This window comes from Mastigoproctus giganteus, chromosome 5, assembly GCF_048544385.1.
Source record: "Mastigoproctus giganteus isolate SK-2022 chromosome 5, ASM4854438v1, whole genome shotgun sequence".
NCBI lineage: Eukaryota > Metazoa > Arthropoda > Arachnida > Uropygi > Thelyphonidae > Mastigoproctus > Mastigoproctus giganteus.
The window spans coordinates 210,335,618-210,352,770 of NC_143579.1; the positions used below are offsets into that span (position 1 = coordinate 210,335,618).

Below are 17,153 nucleotides of genomic sequence, written 5' to 3' on the forward strand. Positions count from 1 at the left end.
TTACTATTTTATCTACATTTGGTCTTTAACTTCAAATGTACAACCAGAAAATACTTCATGGTTGCAGGCTAGGTTAAAAAAGTGAACACTTTTCACTTGTTGAAATTTCTCATTAGAACCTGTGTGCATTTAAAACTATAGTAAAGGTTCAGTACATATCTTTATAATCAACCAATGTAAAGTTTATTTTAATAAAGTAATATGCAGACAATCATGGAATGCTCAACTAACAAGTTGGATAAATGTGAAATTGAGAGCAATAGGTATCTTGGTAATTCCACTGAAAAGGAAAGATTCAAAGTTCATCAGCAGAATGGTAAATAAGTAGAGGATTCAAATCTGGATGCAGAAGGAAATGCCGACCATGAGAGGTTATATGGAAATTTTTATAGTAAATTAAATCTGACCACATCAATTATTTTTTAATTATTACTAATAGAAATTGATTACAATTACACTCTCAATTCTTCAAACTGCCATCTAATCTGGCTTGACTTTATTTACTTGATTCACTACTTCCTCACTAACTTTACTAGCAATGAAATTTATTTTTTTTATTATTATTTTTTTTTTTTATGAACACCCCAAACAGAAGAGGTATTAGAACCTATAGACTTAGTACCATGCTTGGGTTGGAGGTTGAGAAGACGAAAGAAGATATTTGTTGACATTAGACTTGAACTTCTGTAGACTGTAATTTTCTGGAAATACGTACAAAGGAAGGTTGTTCCAGAAAACGGCAGTTGAATGAATAAATGAGGAAGATGAAAAGTTGGTTCTCTGAGTTTGAAGTTGGACAGTAAATGGATGTTGGCTGATGGCGGCATGTGTTCGGACTGTTTTGAAAGAAAGAGCGGAAATTATAGAAGCCAATTCAGAAGAACAGTGCCCATGGAAGTATCTATAGAAAAGGCATGCAGCAGAAACAGTACTTCTATGAGACAGTGAGTGGAGAGACTCTGTTAGAGAGGAGTCATTAATTAACCTAACTGCCCTCTTCTGAATGGAATCTAGAAGTCTGAGAGAGGTTTTGGGGGCACCACCCAAATGTGGGAACAATATTCCATGGTAGGGTGGATTTGCGATTTGTACAGAGTGAACAGCTGTTTGGAAGAAAAGTAACACCGAGAACGAAAGAGAAACCCAAGTTTTTTAGATGCACAGGAAGCAATATTTGTAATGTACTTGTGCCAAGAGAGATTAGAAGTCAGGGTAATCCCCAAAAGAGAAATATCATTTTCATTTTACCTAGAAATCGGAGTGTCACCAAAGATAAGCATAGGAGCGGAAGAATCCTTTTTGCGAGACGTAAGACAAGACTGAGTTTTGGAAGGATTGAATCAACTAAGTTGTCTTTGCCCCATTGGAGAAGTACCTGGAGATTGGCATTTAAGGAATTGGTAGCGGATATTCGAGAAGTTGAAGCTGATTGAGCAGAGCAAGGTTTCTCAAAATGGAAAGGGGAATGCAATGTATATCATTGGCAAAACTATGGATAGGATTTCCAGTCAATGGAAGAAGGTCATTAATATATAAGAGGAAAAGAGTGGGAGAAAGAACTGAACCTTGGAGGACACCAGCATTAGTGGAGAAGTTAGAAGACAGAGAGCCATCCACCATCACCCTCAGTGAGTGATCAGAGAGAAAACTGAATAACCAATTACAAAAAACAGTTGGCAAACCATAAGATGGAAGACCTTGTTTAGAAGACCTTTATGCCAAACACGATCAAAAGTCTTTGGGATGTCAAGAGCAACTGCTCGTGTTTCGCCAAATGAGTAACATAAGCCAGCATATCACCAGTGGATCGACACTGACGGAATCTATACTGGCGATCGGTGATCAGACAGAAGGTTTCTAGGTAGTTTAAGAGTTGGCGGTTAATTGATTTCTCCATTACTTTAGAAAGAGTAGAAGTAATTGCAATAGGACGATAATTGAATGGGAGTGATTTGTCACCCTTTTTTAGGAACTGGCTGGATATGAGCAAATTTTCAAGCAGAAGGAAAAACACCTTCGGAATAAAAAAGTGAAAAAAGGCAGCAAAGAACAGGAGTAAGTTCAGGAGCACAGGTTTTGAGAACAAGTGGAGAAATACAATCAGGCCCCGGAGCTCTCTTTGCATCAAGATTCATCAAAATCCTTCTGACATCCTTTTGACGGAAGACCACAGGAGGCATTGAATGGAGCCTGTTGGGAATGGTGGGAGGTGTTACAGTATATACAGTAGAACATTGGCTATCCAGAATAATTTGTAAGGCTGATCTTTCTTCTTTTATTAACGGTAGTATAGTAAGCTCCGGTTATAGCAATCACATTTGCAAACTGAATTTGGATTATAATAAGTGAAAGATCGAGTTTACTACCTGTTTATAACGGATTGTACAAAGAACGCCCAATAAACCAAAAACTGCAAATTGTTTTTATTGTTTTATGGTTGTGACCTCTAGAATTCTATGTGACCTTAAGAAATGTACTTTAGAAAAATATCACAGGGACTACTGGGTTTTCTTGGAAACCATGAGTGAATTTCAGATTAGTTTAGCTCCAGACTAGGTAAGAATAATATCAGCCCGAAACTGTGTAATTTATTATTTTTCTCATTTTTTTACGGTAAAATGTGAACGAAAAGAAAACACATAGTTTTAACATTGCAACAAAAAACGGAAATTATTAATAGAATTAGAAAAGGTGAAAATTTAGGAAATCTCTCCAAAGAGATTAATGTGGGGACTTCAACGATTTATGACATCAAGAAAAATTCCAATGCTATAACAGAATTTGTGTCAATTATGGATAGTGAAGGAGAATCTAGTAGGGAAAAAATTGTCGAAACCTGAAAATGCCACTGTAGAGAGTGCACTCACTTTATTTTTTTGTTTTCTTCAGAGGGAAGTTTAGGTGAACCGATATCTGGCCCAATGTTGTGTGAAAAAAGCATTGGATTTTAATAAAAAATTAATAGGTAATGAAGATTTTAAGGCAAGCACAGGTTGGCTGAAACACTTTAAACTGAGACACGGTATACGTGAGCTAGATATTCAAGGCGAGAAACTAGCCACTAAAAGAGAAATGCCTGCACCAAGTTTTAAGATGAGAAAAGAGCAAGTTACAATTGCTGTGTGTGTAAATGCCACTGGGATGCACAGATTGTCCTGTATTGTATAAAAATCATAAAAATGCTTGGATGAATGTTTCTGTTTTCCGAGATTGGTTTATAATTTTTTTAAAAATTTCATTTTATGTTTTATTTCAAATCTTATTTAATTTAACAGTGATCACAAAACAGCGTTCAGGTGCTATATCAAAGATGGAACAGCTGTTAATGATATGGATGGAAAATCAGATTCAGAAGCGAGTGCCTTGAGTCTAATGACCATTCAAGCAAAAGCAACAAGTATTTATAAAGATATTAAGGGTAAGTACGGCGAACCCCAAGCCAAGTTCATGGCAAGCAATAGGTGGTTAAATAGGTTCAAGCATTGTGCTCGTTTCCACAATGTTAAAGTATGCGGTGAAGTAGCCAATGCTAATTCTGCAGCTGCAGAGAAATTTTGTGATGTGTTGGAAAAAATTATTGATGAAGGCAACTATTCAATGCAGCAAATTTTTAACGTCGACGAGACTGCTCTGTATTGGAAAAAAATTCCGGATCGAACATAGATTGCCAAAGAGGAAAATACAATACCAGGTTTCAAGGTGTCAAAAGATAGGGCCACACTCTTGCTTGTGGCTAATGGAGCAGGAGATTACAGATTAAAACCACTGCTTGTGTACCATTCTGGAAATTCTCATGCATTTAAGGGCATCAATAAAGCCACCCTACCCGTGCATTTCCGATCAAACCAGAGATCATGGATAACAATATCTCTCTTTGAGGATTGGTTTAAATGCTACTTCATCCCCGAGGTTGAACGTTCCTTTCAAGACTTTTTATCTATTAGATAATGCTCCTGGACATCCCACGCATCTAGATGATTTCAATTTGAATGTGACAGTTATATTTTTACCACCAAACACGACTTCACTCATTCATTCAGATTAGGGTGTTATTTCGAATTTAAAAGCATACTATTTACGTACAACATTTGCTTGAGCATTGTCTGCAGTAGACAATGAGAAAAATTTGAAGTTAAGAGACTTTTGGAAATCTTTACCACGCCATCTTAAACATTCATAAGGCCTGGGTGGAAAGTACTAAAAGTTGTTTAAATGGTGCATGGAAGAAAATATGTCCATGGCACTTGAAAGGCTTCAAAGGATTTGAAAAAGACGAATCATATGAAGAGGTTACAGATAAGATTGTAAAGGTTGCAGAGTTACTTCAGCTGGAGGTTGAGGCAAAAGTTGTAGGGCAGTTAACAGAGGAAGAAGAGAAGGGATTATCTAACAAAGAACTTATTGACTAGCAGGCAGCAATAGTGAAAAAAGAAAATTCTGATGAAGCTCAAGATGAACCAAATAAGGAGCCGAGACACTTCATCACCAGAGAAATGGCAATGGCATTTCATGAAATTGCATCAGCAATGGCAAGGTTTGAGTTAGTTAGTTAGTTAGTTGAGTTTTATTGGCGCATCAGCAACTTAGGCTATAATGCGCCAAAACTCTGTCAACAAAATTAGTAAAACATTCAGTGACCTAATGAATTAGGTCACTAAGTCAGAGTATAAAAACAATTGTAAACTGTAAAAGACAAATATCTGTAAACGAGTAACAATAGTAAACCTTAAAAAAGAAGATTTTTTTTTTTTTTTTTTAAATACGAGTAAAAAGGTTTACTGTTTTTAGGAAACTAAAAATAGCAGACACATGGTCATTGTCGGATAAAATCTGACTGAGTGTATATGGCTCAGTCAGATGGTTAAAAGCGGTATAACGAGCATTTCTAAAATTGGTACAGTCACATAAAATATGTTTGATGGATAAAATGGTGTCGCACTGCTCGCACATAGGAGGGTCATCAGCCCTCAGCAAAAAGGAGTGTGTTAGATGACAGTGTCCTATGCGGAGCCGAGCAAGAACAACTTCCTCTTTGCGATCCCTGCGTAAGCTGGACCGCCATGGATGGATCATAGGCTTAATTCGACATAGTTTGTTTGTAGTAATCAGTCGATGCCACGAATCTTGCCACTGAGATTGTAGGTTACTACGGATCACTTGCCTGTAGTCTGTATAGGGGACTAACAGGTCAAGATTATCCGTCAGGGTTGCCGATTTGGCTGCAGTGTCAGCCAAATCATTTCCTCTAATCCCGATGTGACTGGGGATCCAGCAGAATCGGATATCGAATCCACCTACAAAGAGGCTGTATATTATCTGCTGGATTCGGGACAGGGTTGGATGATTAGTGTGTGACATCGCTGATAAAGCCTGTAGTGCACTCATTGAGTCGGCATATATAATACTCCGTTGGTAACGGTGTTTTCTTATGTGATCTAGAGCTAACTCTATGGCATGCAGCTCTGCAGTGTAAATGCTGCAGTCAAGGGGTATCTGCTCTGATACGGTATTATTTGGAAAGACAGCAGCAGATCCCACATACGATTCTGACTTCGAGCCGTCTGTGTAAACTGGCAAGAAGTCAGAATGTTCTGCACGGTGTTGTGAATAGAGCTGAAGGTAGACAGAGGCTGGAGTATTAGACTTCGTCGCAAGTTTGAGCGAGAAGTCACATGCTGGTGTTTGTGCATGCCAGGGTGGAAGGGGCTCCTTTGGTGATCGAGCGACCTTGTCAACCGAGATGTTAAGCTCATTGAGTAGCTCTTGAACACGAATGCCGAATGGGCGATTGGCGGTCCGCCGTGTGTTATAAAGATTTTCCCATCGTGGCTCGAAAACGGATGTCCACGTGGGATGGTCCGGCAGGGACTTCAGCTTGAAGGCATATTGTAGAGACAACTGCATTCGTCGAAGCGACAACGATGGTTCATTTGCTTCGACATACAGACTTTGGACAGGTGATGTTCGGAATGCACCAGTAGCGATACGAATGGCTTGGTGATGGATGGGGTCAAGCCAACGAACGGCGCTATTTCTGGCAGATGCATACACCTGAGACCCATAATCTAATTTTGAGCGTACAAGTGCACGGTACAGACGTAGTAGAGTGCATCGGTCTGCACCCCAAGAGGTAGAAGAGAGAGAGCGGAGGATGTTAAGCCCTCTCGTACACTTCGTACGTAGCTGACGAATGTGTTGAACAAATGTCAACTTTTTGTCAAAAATGAGTCCCAGGAAGTTTGCCTCTGATACGACTGGGATGGTGCTTTGTCCAAGTCGTAATTCAGGCTCAGGGTGGAGGTTACGTTTGCGACAAAAATGGACGCAAACGGTCTTCTCCGGTGAGAACCTGAAACCACTGGCCGTGGCCCAGATGTTAACACGGTCAATAGCTTGTTGCAGTTGTCTCTCAATAACCCTCATATTGCATGATTGAGAGAATATGCTGAAGTCATCGACATAGAGTGCACTGTTTACAGTTGGAGGAAGTTGTTCTGAAATAGAATTTATTTTAATGGCAAAAAGCGTAACACTTAAGACAGATCCTTGTGGTACCCCCTCCTCTTGGCAAAAAGGCCGCGAAAGGGAGGATCCTACACAAACTTGGAAATAACGGCAGGATAAAAAATTTTTAATAAAAATGGGAAGGTGGCCTCTCAGACCGAGATTGTATAGGTCTCTTAAAATACCAAATCTCCAAGTTGTGTCGTACGCTTTTTCCATGTCAAAGAACACCGACACCAAATGTTCTCTTTTTAGGAAAGCATCTCGGATAGATGTTTCCAGTCTAACTAAGTGGTCCAATGTGGACCTATTTCTTCGGAAGCCGCACTGAAAGCGGGAGAGAAGGTCATTCGACTCTAAATACCATAAGAGCCGAGCATTGACCATTCTCTCCAATATTTTGCACAGACAGCTGGTCAGAGCAATAGGACGATAGTTATTTGGATATTTAGGATCCTTTCCTGGCTTAGCAAAAGCAAGAATAGTTGCCTTGCGCCAGGTTTCCGGAAAGTGCTCTTCGAGGAAGATTCTGTTGTACAGGAGGAGCAGACGGTCCATGGATTCTGGTGAAAGATGTTTGATCATTTCATAATGGATGTTATCTGGTCCAACAGCGGTAGCCTTTGTACGGGCGAGTGCTGTTTTCAGCTCATGGATATTAAATGGCCCATTGTATGGGTGGGATCCCTTCGATGTGAATTTAAGGGCCTGTTTTTCAGCGTTGCGCTTTAGGACCAGAAACTCTGGGGAGTAAGATGATGTTGCGGAGATTTTAGAAAAAGTTTCCCCAAGAGCATTCGCTATTGCAGTAAAGTCTGCAATAGTACATCCATTATATTCAAGGACCGATGAGGGGTGCGCTGTGTATTTTCCCTTCATTTTCCGGATTTTATCCCAGACTACCTTAGAGTTGGTAGACTGGTTAATAGATGATGTAAAACGGATCCACGATTCCTTTTGACTCTGACGACGGATGTAGCGTGCTTTGGCTCGTGCACGTTTAAAGGCTATAAGGTTGGTCGTGGTAGGATATCGGCGGAATATCCCCCACGCTTTGTTTTGAGCCTTTTTTGCTGCTGTGCATTGTGAATTCCACCAGGGTTTGGGAAATGGTGGAAACCGGGCAGATGTTTTTGGAACAGTATTCGCAGCTGCTTGTACAATATTTTCTGTGATGTACTTAACTGCATCATTGATAGGCTCTTGACTGACTGTACTAAGATTAAAATTTGCCTGATGTTGGAAGGCAGTCCAGTCAGCCTGATCAAACTTCCACCGTGGTAACCTGAAGGGAAGACATGGTCTCCCACTGTGTAACAAGGTTATCACAGGGAAGTGATCACTTCCGTATGGATTCTCCTCCACTTCCCAAGTGAGTGAAGGGAGCAGAGAAGGGGAGCAGATAGAGAGATCAATGGCAGAAAAGGTACGGGTAGGCATGTGGAAAAAGGTGTTTGTTCCAGTATTTAGAAGGGAAAGGTCATTGTCATTGAGCATACGCTCTATGACTCGTCCCCTTCCGTTGATGCTAGCACTACCCCACAGGGTGTTATGTCCATTCATATCCCCGAGAAGTAATAAAGGGGGAGGCAACTGCGTTAGAAGATCATCAAGGTCTGCCTGGGAGATGTCAGTCCCAGGTGGCAAATAAATAGAGCATACAGTTAATAAGAATCCCACTGAAAGGCAAATTGCAACAGCCTCTATGCTGGTTGTAATTAGCAAGGGCTGCACTGGGGTATGGTTACCCACAAGGATAGCCACTCCCCCATGTACAGAGCCGTCCGCAATTCTATCCTTTCGAAAAACTGTGATGTTGTGCATGGTGGGATCATCATTTGCCTTTAGATATGTCTCCTGCAAGCAAAAGCAAACTGGCTCGTGCTTTTGCAGGAGGGCCTTGATGTCATCTATATTTCGCCGGAATCCACGACAATTCCATTGTAGGAATTTAGCCATTATTTTGGCTTGGTGGGTCCATCAGGCGGCTTCCGAGGTGCTGAGGGCTTACTTTTGTCAGTCTTGGATTTATCTTTTTTGGGGAAGAAAGGACGCTGTCCCGTGTCCATTTCCTCCTCCGCAAAGAGTTCCAAGACTGACTCTTCGGGTACCTCCTTCTGCTCGACATCCATCTTTTCTTGGGTACTAGGGGGGACTTCCCCTTTCTTATTCTTTTCTTTCATAACTACCTTTGTAATTTGTGGAGCATTAGGAGGTACCGATATAGGAGTGGCAGCTGATTGGTCCTTCTGTGTAGGTTTTTGCGAACTTAAGAGCTACCGCGCGATGGGAGTGAAAGACTCCTTTGGAGGAATGGTCATGTCCGTCTGAGTTCCGACGGAACATCTCCCTGCTACCTTCTGGGCGTAGGTAGGTCTGTTGATATTCAGGGGTTTGACCGATTTCCTTGCCTCCTGGTATGATATATTTAGCTCTGCCTTCAGCCGTTGAATTTCTTTTTCTTCTTTCCACCTCTGGCATGCTCGTGAGTAGGCCGGATGTTCGCCCTCACAGTTAATACAGGTGGGTTTTGCGGCTGAACAAGCTGTTGTTTCGTGGTCCTTTGCACCGCATCGAGCGCATGCAAGGACTCCACGGCAGGCCATTTGAGAATGTCCATACTTCTGGCACTTAAAGCACCGTAAAGGGTTCGGAACGTATGGACGCACTGAACAGTTGATGTATCCAGCTTTAATCTCGTCAGGAGGTTTAGGAGTGTTAAAAGTCAGGATTACGCTCCTGGTTTTAACAATTTTTCCATCCCTTCGCGCAGTGATTCTCTTGACAGCAATGACTCCCTGTGGTTTTAATTCGGAGCAGATTTCCTCCTCGGTCACGTCGAGAAGGTCCCACTCCGAAATGACACCTCTCGATGAATTGAGTGTTCTGTGTGGTGTCACTGTTACAGGGATTCCTCCGATTGATGTTACTCGGAGTAGATGTTCGGATTGCCTGTCATTTTTTGTTTCAATTAAGAGGTCTCCAGAACGGAGCCTCTTAACTGATTTGGGAGAACCTACTAACCCATCTAACCCTTTTTGAATAAAAAAGGGCGTACCAATCGGTTTTTCACTGGTGGAATGAATAATTAGGAATCTTGGGACAGGCCCTGATGATGATGTTTCAGTTCGCTGCCTCTTTGTTGCAATAATATCTGCCTCTCCGTCTATATTTTCAGATAGGGACCGGGTTGGGGCCCCTGAAGAAGTAAGTTTCTCAGGATTCATGAAGGTTATTTAGTTGTTCAGTGCCCGGGCTCCCCACCCACCACGGAGCCCAAAGGGACGCCCACTACCCGGCATGCAATAAATGCGCTCGGGAGTGGGACGCCAGGGCTACCCAGACACTATACCCGCACCGCCGCCAGCCTGAATCCTGTCCCTCGGACCATGAGGGTAGGGGCGTGGCATTGACACGGTTGACCCTCGCAGGCGAACCTACTAGCCGATTGATCCTAGCCGGGCCTTCCAGGACCACCCGTCTTGTCGAAGCAGGGGCCAAAGTGGTGTATTGAAGCTGGGCCCCTCAACCACCAGGATCCCCCTTTCCGAGTTTCCACGGGTCGCAGCGCACGGCAAACACGCCGGATTCCATTGATGTAAGCCCGGAACCTAGGCTGTGGGCGTTGGATCCCAGTGATGCTAGTCTGGAAGTCCAGCAGCGTCACTGGGAGGTCCCCTCACCACGTACAGGTGCCCACGTCGAGGGGCAAGGTTTGAGAAGATGGATCCTGACAGCGAATGATTCTTAAAAGTTAACAGAAGGGTGAATGATATACTTGCTTGCTACAAAGAAATCTACGATGAAAAGAAAAAAGCCACCGTCCAATCATCCATTAATATGTTCTTTCATAAGATTGAGTGGTCAACTCCTAAATCTCCACAGCCCTCAACCTCTGCAGCGGTGTACTTATCAGCTGAAAATGTCGATTTTGGCAATGATGCTCGAGAGGTAAAACTTACTGACGTTATGCCTGTCTCCTCTCATTTTTTGTAATTTCATAATTTTGAAATTTTTTTAAATTGCACACTTTTGTAATTTTTCCTGCACATGAGATAAAAAATCGAATAAATAAAATAAATAATTCTATTTACATATTCGTTGAACATTTCTTTTTTGATTCAATCAATTCAGCGAGCACAGTTGCGAGTTCTGCACAAGCGTGGAGGAAATTTTGATTTACACAGCGTTCCACGGAACGCAACCCATACGTAAGTCAGGGAGTTCCTGTATACGTAATTCAGATCAATCCATAAAGCCTATTTAAATAACATCTACAAGGATCTGTATCACAATATCTTGCATTTTTGCAATAAGTTAGCAAAGAAATATATGATAGCTCATGAAGCATTTCAAAATTGGATAAACATTGTATACCAAGACATTGTAAAAACAGTTTCTGACGATTATAATCTTTATAATAATCTGCACGTGAAGTATTCTTATCTTTAAAACCTCTTTTAGATTTACAGCAGAACTTTATCATCACCCCATTGGATAAGGCTTCAAACAACTTTTTTTTATTTTTCGCAAACAGTTCTATTATACCACTCTTAAAAAGGAAGTTGACAGCAGCAGCACTACTTTTCTACATTGTTATCTTGACATTAACACAACCATTAAAAAACTTATGGCCCTACATAAAACGTTGCACACTAAAATTTGAAATTCTACACTACCATATATATGATAGCCAAGTTCCACAAGCAACCTGTCGGCTTCAGATTCATTGCAAGCACTGAAAAAAGTGGCTGTTATATGCCAGATAAGCAAGTTTTTAAATTGAACAATAATCAAAACCATTAATTCTAATAATAACATTTTTAGCAATGAAATATATGACTTTTAAAACCTATTTAACTCTCTGCCACATCATCTGATTATTTCTGTACTTAATCAATTATACTCTAAATATAAGAACGTTTTACATGTAGATGAGGTTGTTTGGAATAGCTATATTAACCTGAGCAGATTTACTCAACAAGTACAGGTCACAGTTGAAAAAGGGTCGCGAGTTAGGGTTGGATGTGAAAGTGTCTGCAATTCTGCCCAGACACGATAGGAGGGAGTATATGATGAGAGCCTTGTCAATCAATTCGGCCCTGGAGAGATTGTGCAAGGCTCAAGGGGTAGAATTTTTTTCAGCCTGGTCTGTGCTTGTTGACAGGAGAGACTGCTTCTACAGGGATGGGATACACTTAAATAGAAAGGGTGCAAGAATATTTGCTGGTGGGTCGGAAAACTGCTAGTGTGGGGGAGATACACAGACTAAAAGGTTAACAGTGACTGCAGGCAGAGGCAAAAGTGATTCTTGCACTGCTTCTATTAGAATAGGCAGCAGACTGGAAAGCAAGGTAATGGAGATTTCCAGGACTGCTGGGAGTCAGTGGAACAAGTAAATATATGGGCTGTGTTAGGGTGGCTAGGAGCAGGAACAGGTGCATGTATACTTGCATGTACACCAATGCTAGGAGTATAGTTAATAAATTTGATGAGCTTGAAGTGCTAGTCAAGACATCAAAGGCAGATATTGTTGGGATATCAGATACGTGGTGTCACACAGATATAAGCAGTGCAGAGTTGGAATTTGCGGAGTACAATGTGTATAGGAAGGATAGACAGGATAGGAAGGGAGGAGGAGTTATGCTGTTAGTTTTTTTTTTTTTTTTTATGTGAACCCCCAAACATGAGAAGTATTAGAACCTATAGTACTTAGTACCGTGCTTGGATTGGGGTTGAGAAGACGAAAGAAGATATTTGTTGACATTAGAATTGAACTTCTGTAGATTGTAATTTTCAGGAAATACGTATGAAGGAAGGTTGTTTCAGAAAACGGCAATTGAATGAATAAATGAGGAAGATGAATAGTTAAGAAACACATAAAATCTAAGGAAGTGCATCCAATTGATGCTGGTGGACAATGCAGTGTTGAGTCTGTTTGGTGTGAAATAAGCACTGGGAAAGGAAAAATGAGAGTAGGGGTGTGTGTGTGTGTGTGTGTTATAGGCCTAATGAATCTGATGAGTATAATGAGCAATTGTGCAGAGAAATAGAGTGGGCCAGTAAATCAGAATGCCTTATAATGGGAGATTTTAACTTTCCAGATATTGACTGGAACTTGTGGGTTGGTCACTCACACACTAGCAAGACTTTTGTGGATTTACTGGATGACTGTTTTCTACAGCAACATGTTCGAGAGGCAACCAGAGGGAGTAATACTCTTGATCTGATTATCAGTAGTGATTCTTCATGCATTAAGAATCTGCAGATAAAGGAACCACTGGGCGACAGTGATCACAATGTATTGATGTGGGAATTATTTAAAGATGTAACTACAATCAAGGCTAAAGGGAAGGGCTTTTGTTTTCATAAAGGTGACTACAGAGGTCTCAGACAGTTTTTAAATTCTGTACAGTGGGATCAACTGATGATGTTACCAACAGTGAATTCTAAATGGGAAGCATTCAGAGACTTAATTTTGGAGGCTACTAGGCTTTTCATTCCAACTAAGAAATACTGTTCAAGGTTTAGGCCTAAATGGATGTCAAGTGACTTAATGAGGCGAGTGGTGGAGAAGAAGAATGTATGGGATGCATATAAAGTATCAGGTGACACAGAAGCCTAGAAGTCATGGAGGCAGTGTTTTGGGACAAAGATGGAGTTTTGCTTGTGGGCTTCTTGGAGAATGGCACCACAATCAACTCAGATCGATATTTGGAAACGTTGAAAGCCTGCATCGTAGAGTTTGACCGGACAAAAACCTTAATAAGGTTCTTCTCCATGACAATGCACAACCCCATACCAGTCCATACATGACGGAGGTCATTGCAAAACTGGGGTGCACTGTTCTTCCTCACCCCTCTCGAGTCCGGATCTTGCACCTTCTGACTATCACCTCTTTGGCCTGCTGAAGGATGCCCTCCACGGAACCCATTTTGCAGACGACAACCAGCTCAAACACAGCATTTGCAAAGCCCCCTAGAGCAAGAATAAGGACTTTTACAGGATTGGAATACAGTGTCTGACTCAGAGATGGCAGAAGTGCATAGAAAATAATGGTGACTTTGTGGAAAAATAACAGTGTTTATTATGATTGAGGATTAATTGATGTAAAATGCATAGTTGTAGGAATTAAAGTTTCTGAGGGAAAAAAATAGGAGGAATTATTTTTGTACTGCTCCTCATAAATTGTACAGATATTAATGAATAAATAATTAATTTTACAGTCAACAAAATAGCTAAAAATTAAATTTTATAACAAATAAATACAATAAAATGATTTAAAAGCTTACCATTTTTATTTATTTCAAGGCACTACTTCTACTTAAAATCAAATGCATATTTAAAATCATTCACAATTTCATGAATTTTGGGACTCTTTCAATAAAAATCAATGCTCTAAACCATTACACTCCCCCTTCCTTCTAATAACATGAAAAATGATCAGGAACCCATTCACCATGAATATCAAAAGTACAAAGCATGAGGTACTTCAATTGCAATAATGAGTTGCCAAAAGACAGATCTAATAATTTAGACCTGTCTTTTTCTGAACCTAGAGCTGTTGATTTTAAGTAAAAGTATCTAGCACCTTAAATGAAAAAGAAATATAAGCTTTCAAATCATTTTATAGTATATTCAAATTCAAGATGCAATGGACTTTATATACAGTTTTGGGTTAATAATACAACCAAAGTGGGGTCTCAACTTACAATGACATCGATATCCAATATTCTCAGGAACTGATATACCTTCCACACGATCGTTTATTTCAAGGCCCGATGATATCTGCAGGTACCGGTGGCTTTCTGATATAGTTGGAACGATACATAGGTGGAAATTTTCAGATGCATGGTGCACAGAACATCACTCGTATGATTATTCTCAACCAATTAGCGTCTTTTTTATTGTTAAACGCATGGCACCCAAAACACCTTTCGTATGATTGTTTCATATCTATAATGATCTGAAACTTATAGTTCCATCAACCAGTGACAGTACTGTGTGCTTTGAAGACTTTAAAGCCAGCAGAGGCTGGTTTGAGTCCTTCAAAAAAGGGCGTCAAAAAAAAAAAGCTTGAAGTTTTGTCCTTCAGTGAAATCTTGAGAAAAATAAGCTTCCTGTGAAGGCACTGCTCCTGCTGGATAATGTGCCAGGCCATGATACCAACCTTGTTCAATCCCTTGAGGCACAATTTGACTTTGTTCAAGTCAAATTTTTGCTACCCAACACCATTCCTCTTCTTCAACCAATGGACCAGCAAGTGAATGCAAACTTCAAGAAAATCTACACCACGAAAATGTTCACAAGTTGCTTTGCGCAACCTCTGGTGAAAATGCTGTCACCCTCAAAGATTTTTGGAGGTTGAAGTTCAACATGGATTGTGTGAAGCTAATTGTAAGTTCTTGGAATGACGTTTCCACCAGGTTCTTAAATTTAGTCTTGAAAAACATCTGGCCTTTAATTATCCATAACAGTGACTGATTTGAAGGTGATGGTGATGTTACAAATGATATTGTTGCTCTTGGTAAATCAATGGGTCTGGAGGTTAGCGAAGAGGATATGGAGGACCTTATTGATGGCCATGGGCATGAGCTAGCAACAGAGGAGCTACAAGAGTTGGAGAAAATTATGGAGAGTGACACTGGAGAGGAAGAAAAAGACACTCAAAAAAGTGTCAGCTGCAGAAGACTGTCATTTCTTGTTGGGGGCGTTTAAGCCAAGTGGTAAAAAAACGCCCAGACATTGAAAACACTGAACTCATGATGTGCAAAACGGAAAATGAAGTCATTTCTTACTTCAGGAAGCCACAAATAAAGACAGTTTCTTTGCCAGTAGCAACAAAAGACTGAAAAGACACCTGACGCTTCATATAGTCCCACCACCACTATGCCACCACTGATTTCATCAGCTCTGCACTTCAAGTCTAAGTTAAATACTAATTTATTATTTTTTTTTTATTTTAAGATATTTTGACTATTTATTAAATAATCTTTATAAAACACAAATTTTAATATAAAAATGAAGTATAACATGTAAGAAATACTTATTTCATGTGATATTGGGGGACAAATTACAGGAAATCAAAGTATTATTATTTTCAATTTACAATATTTTCAACATACAATGGGTTTTGTGGAATGAATTGCCATCGGATGTTGGGGCCCCACTATACTACAAGAATGGCATCTAACAGGCACCATGTGTTCAGATTTGATTCTATCTGCAGGGTTAAGGAAAAACACAATAGAGAAATATGCAGTCAACAGATTTAAAACCACAACACTTGTAAGATTACAAATCAACTTTCTAGAAACAAAATTTTAACCAAAGACTTGCACAAATAGAGAGAGAGAGAGAAAATACAAATAAATATTTAGGTCTTCTACAGTAAAGATATCAAAAAAAAAAAAGAAAAAAGAGCCATAGTGTTTATTAGCCCAACGTGAATTAATTATAAAAAACAAGTTCTTAACTATTGCAGATAAATGTTAATTTATCAATTTCTTGGTGCCAAAACCAGCTTTTGGCACTGATTTAGAATCTTCAAGCTAAGCTGTGACAGTCTACATTGGGAACAGATAGCACAGTTTCCCTTAAACAGACTTGGAAAACCATTCTAGTCTCTCCCTCCCCCCAACTTTTGAAGCATTCTATATTATCTCAAACCGAGGAAACTTTCCATCAAGAGAGATGGCTGCTTCAGAGTTCATACCCCTTATTTCAAGTTGGCTTCCAGCCAATAAAGAGATCTATCCCCTTTACAAATCACTCTTCACAAAATGTTTTCTATAAATCCTAGAGGAGTATAATTTCCTCAGATCTGGACTTTAGCATGCAAAGTACCATGAAAAAAAAAAAAAAAAACTTGAACCAGCTGTCACATGTGGTCCAGTTCATCATATTCCAAGCCTTGGTCTTTTAGTTTCCAGCTTGTATAGCTAACAGCAGAGGGAAAGCCCACAAGAAAACTTAATAAAAATGTCTGCTTTATTTCTATATTTAGATGTATTCTTAAGTATTGAATAAACAGTTTTTTTTTTTTAAATATCTAAAATAACTCGAAAACATTTCCTCTTACCTCTGTAGTTGGAGGTTCTGAACGTCGCTTTCGTAACCAAGCTGTAATAACAATAAAAATTTTATTAGTTATTGCTTAAGTATTATACATTATGAAAAAATAAAACGGAATGACTATTTTAATGAACCATTCACCCAATAAATATCAATGTCAATTTCAAGGACATCCTGTATACATCAAGTTGGCTTAGAAAAATGGGAATAAGTTAATAAAATTCTTATTTCTGCTATTTTGAAAGAGTCACTTGCAAGTTTGATGTAGGAAATAATTTTGACGTCATTTGTTTGGACTTGCCTTTAACACTGTTTTATACAAGAGGTTGCTGTATAAATGGGAACATGTTAGTATCAGGGGTAAGATTTTTGCAAGGACCACAAGTTGGCTGCGGGACAGGCGGCTGAGAGTTGTGAATCACAACTCTCAGCTGCCTGTCCTGCAGCATCTGGAGCTAGTGTTATAAGTGGGGTTCCGCACTTCGGGGATGGTCAGAGAAGTGGAAGTTATTTTAATGCTACAAAATACAGCAAGGTTTTATACTTGGGAAATAACAATCCCAAAATAACTTATA

General features: G+C 39.9%; 1 protein-coding gene across 1 annotated transcript in view; it reads right to left on the minus strand.

Annotated features, from left to right (window-relative positions):
* Nucleotides 1–17,153, minus strand: part of LOC150086059 (NADH dehydrogenase [ubiquinone] 1 alpha subcomplex assembly factor 2) — a 56,638-nt gene that overhangs the window by 23,767 nt on the left and 15,718 nt on the right. The window contains exon 3 of the mRNA XM_090373679.1: nt 16,586–16,626. Coding sequence (XP_090229805.1) covers nt 16,586–16,626 — 41 coding nt within the window. The remainder of the gene's footprint in view (nt 1–16,585; nt 16,627–17,153) is intronic.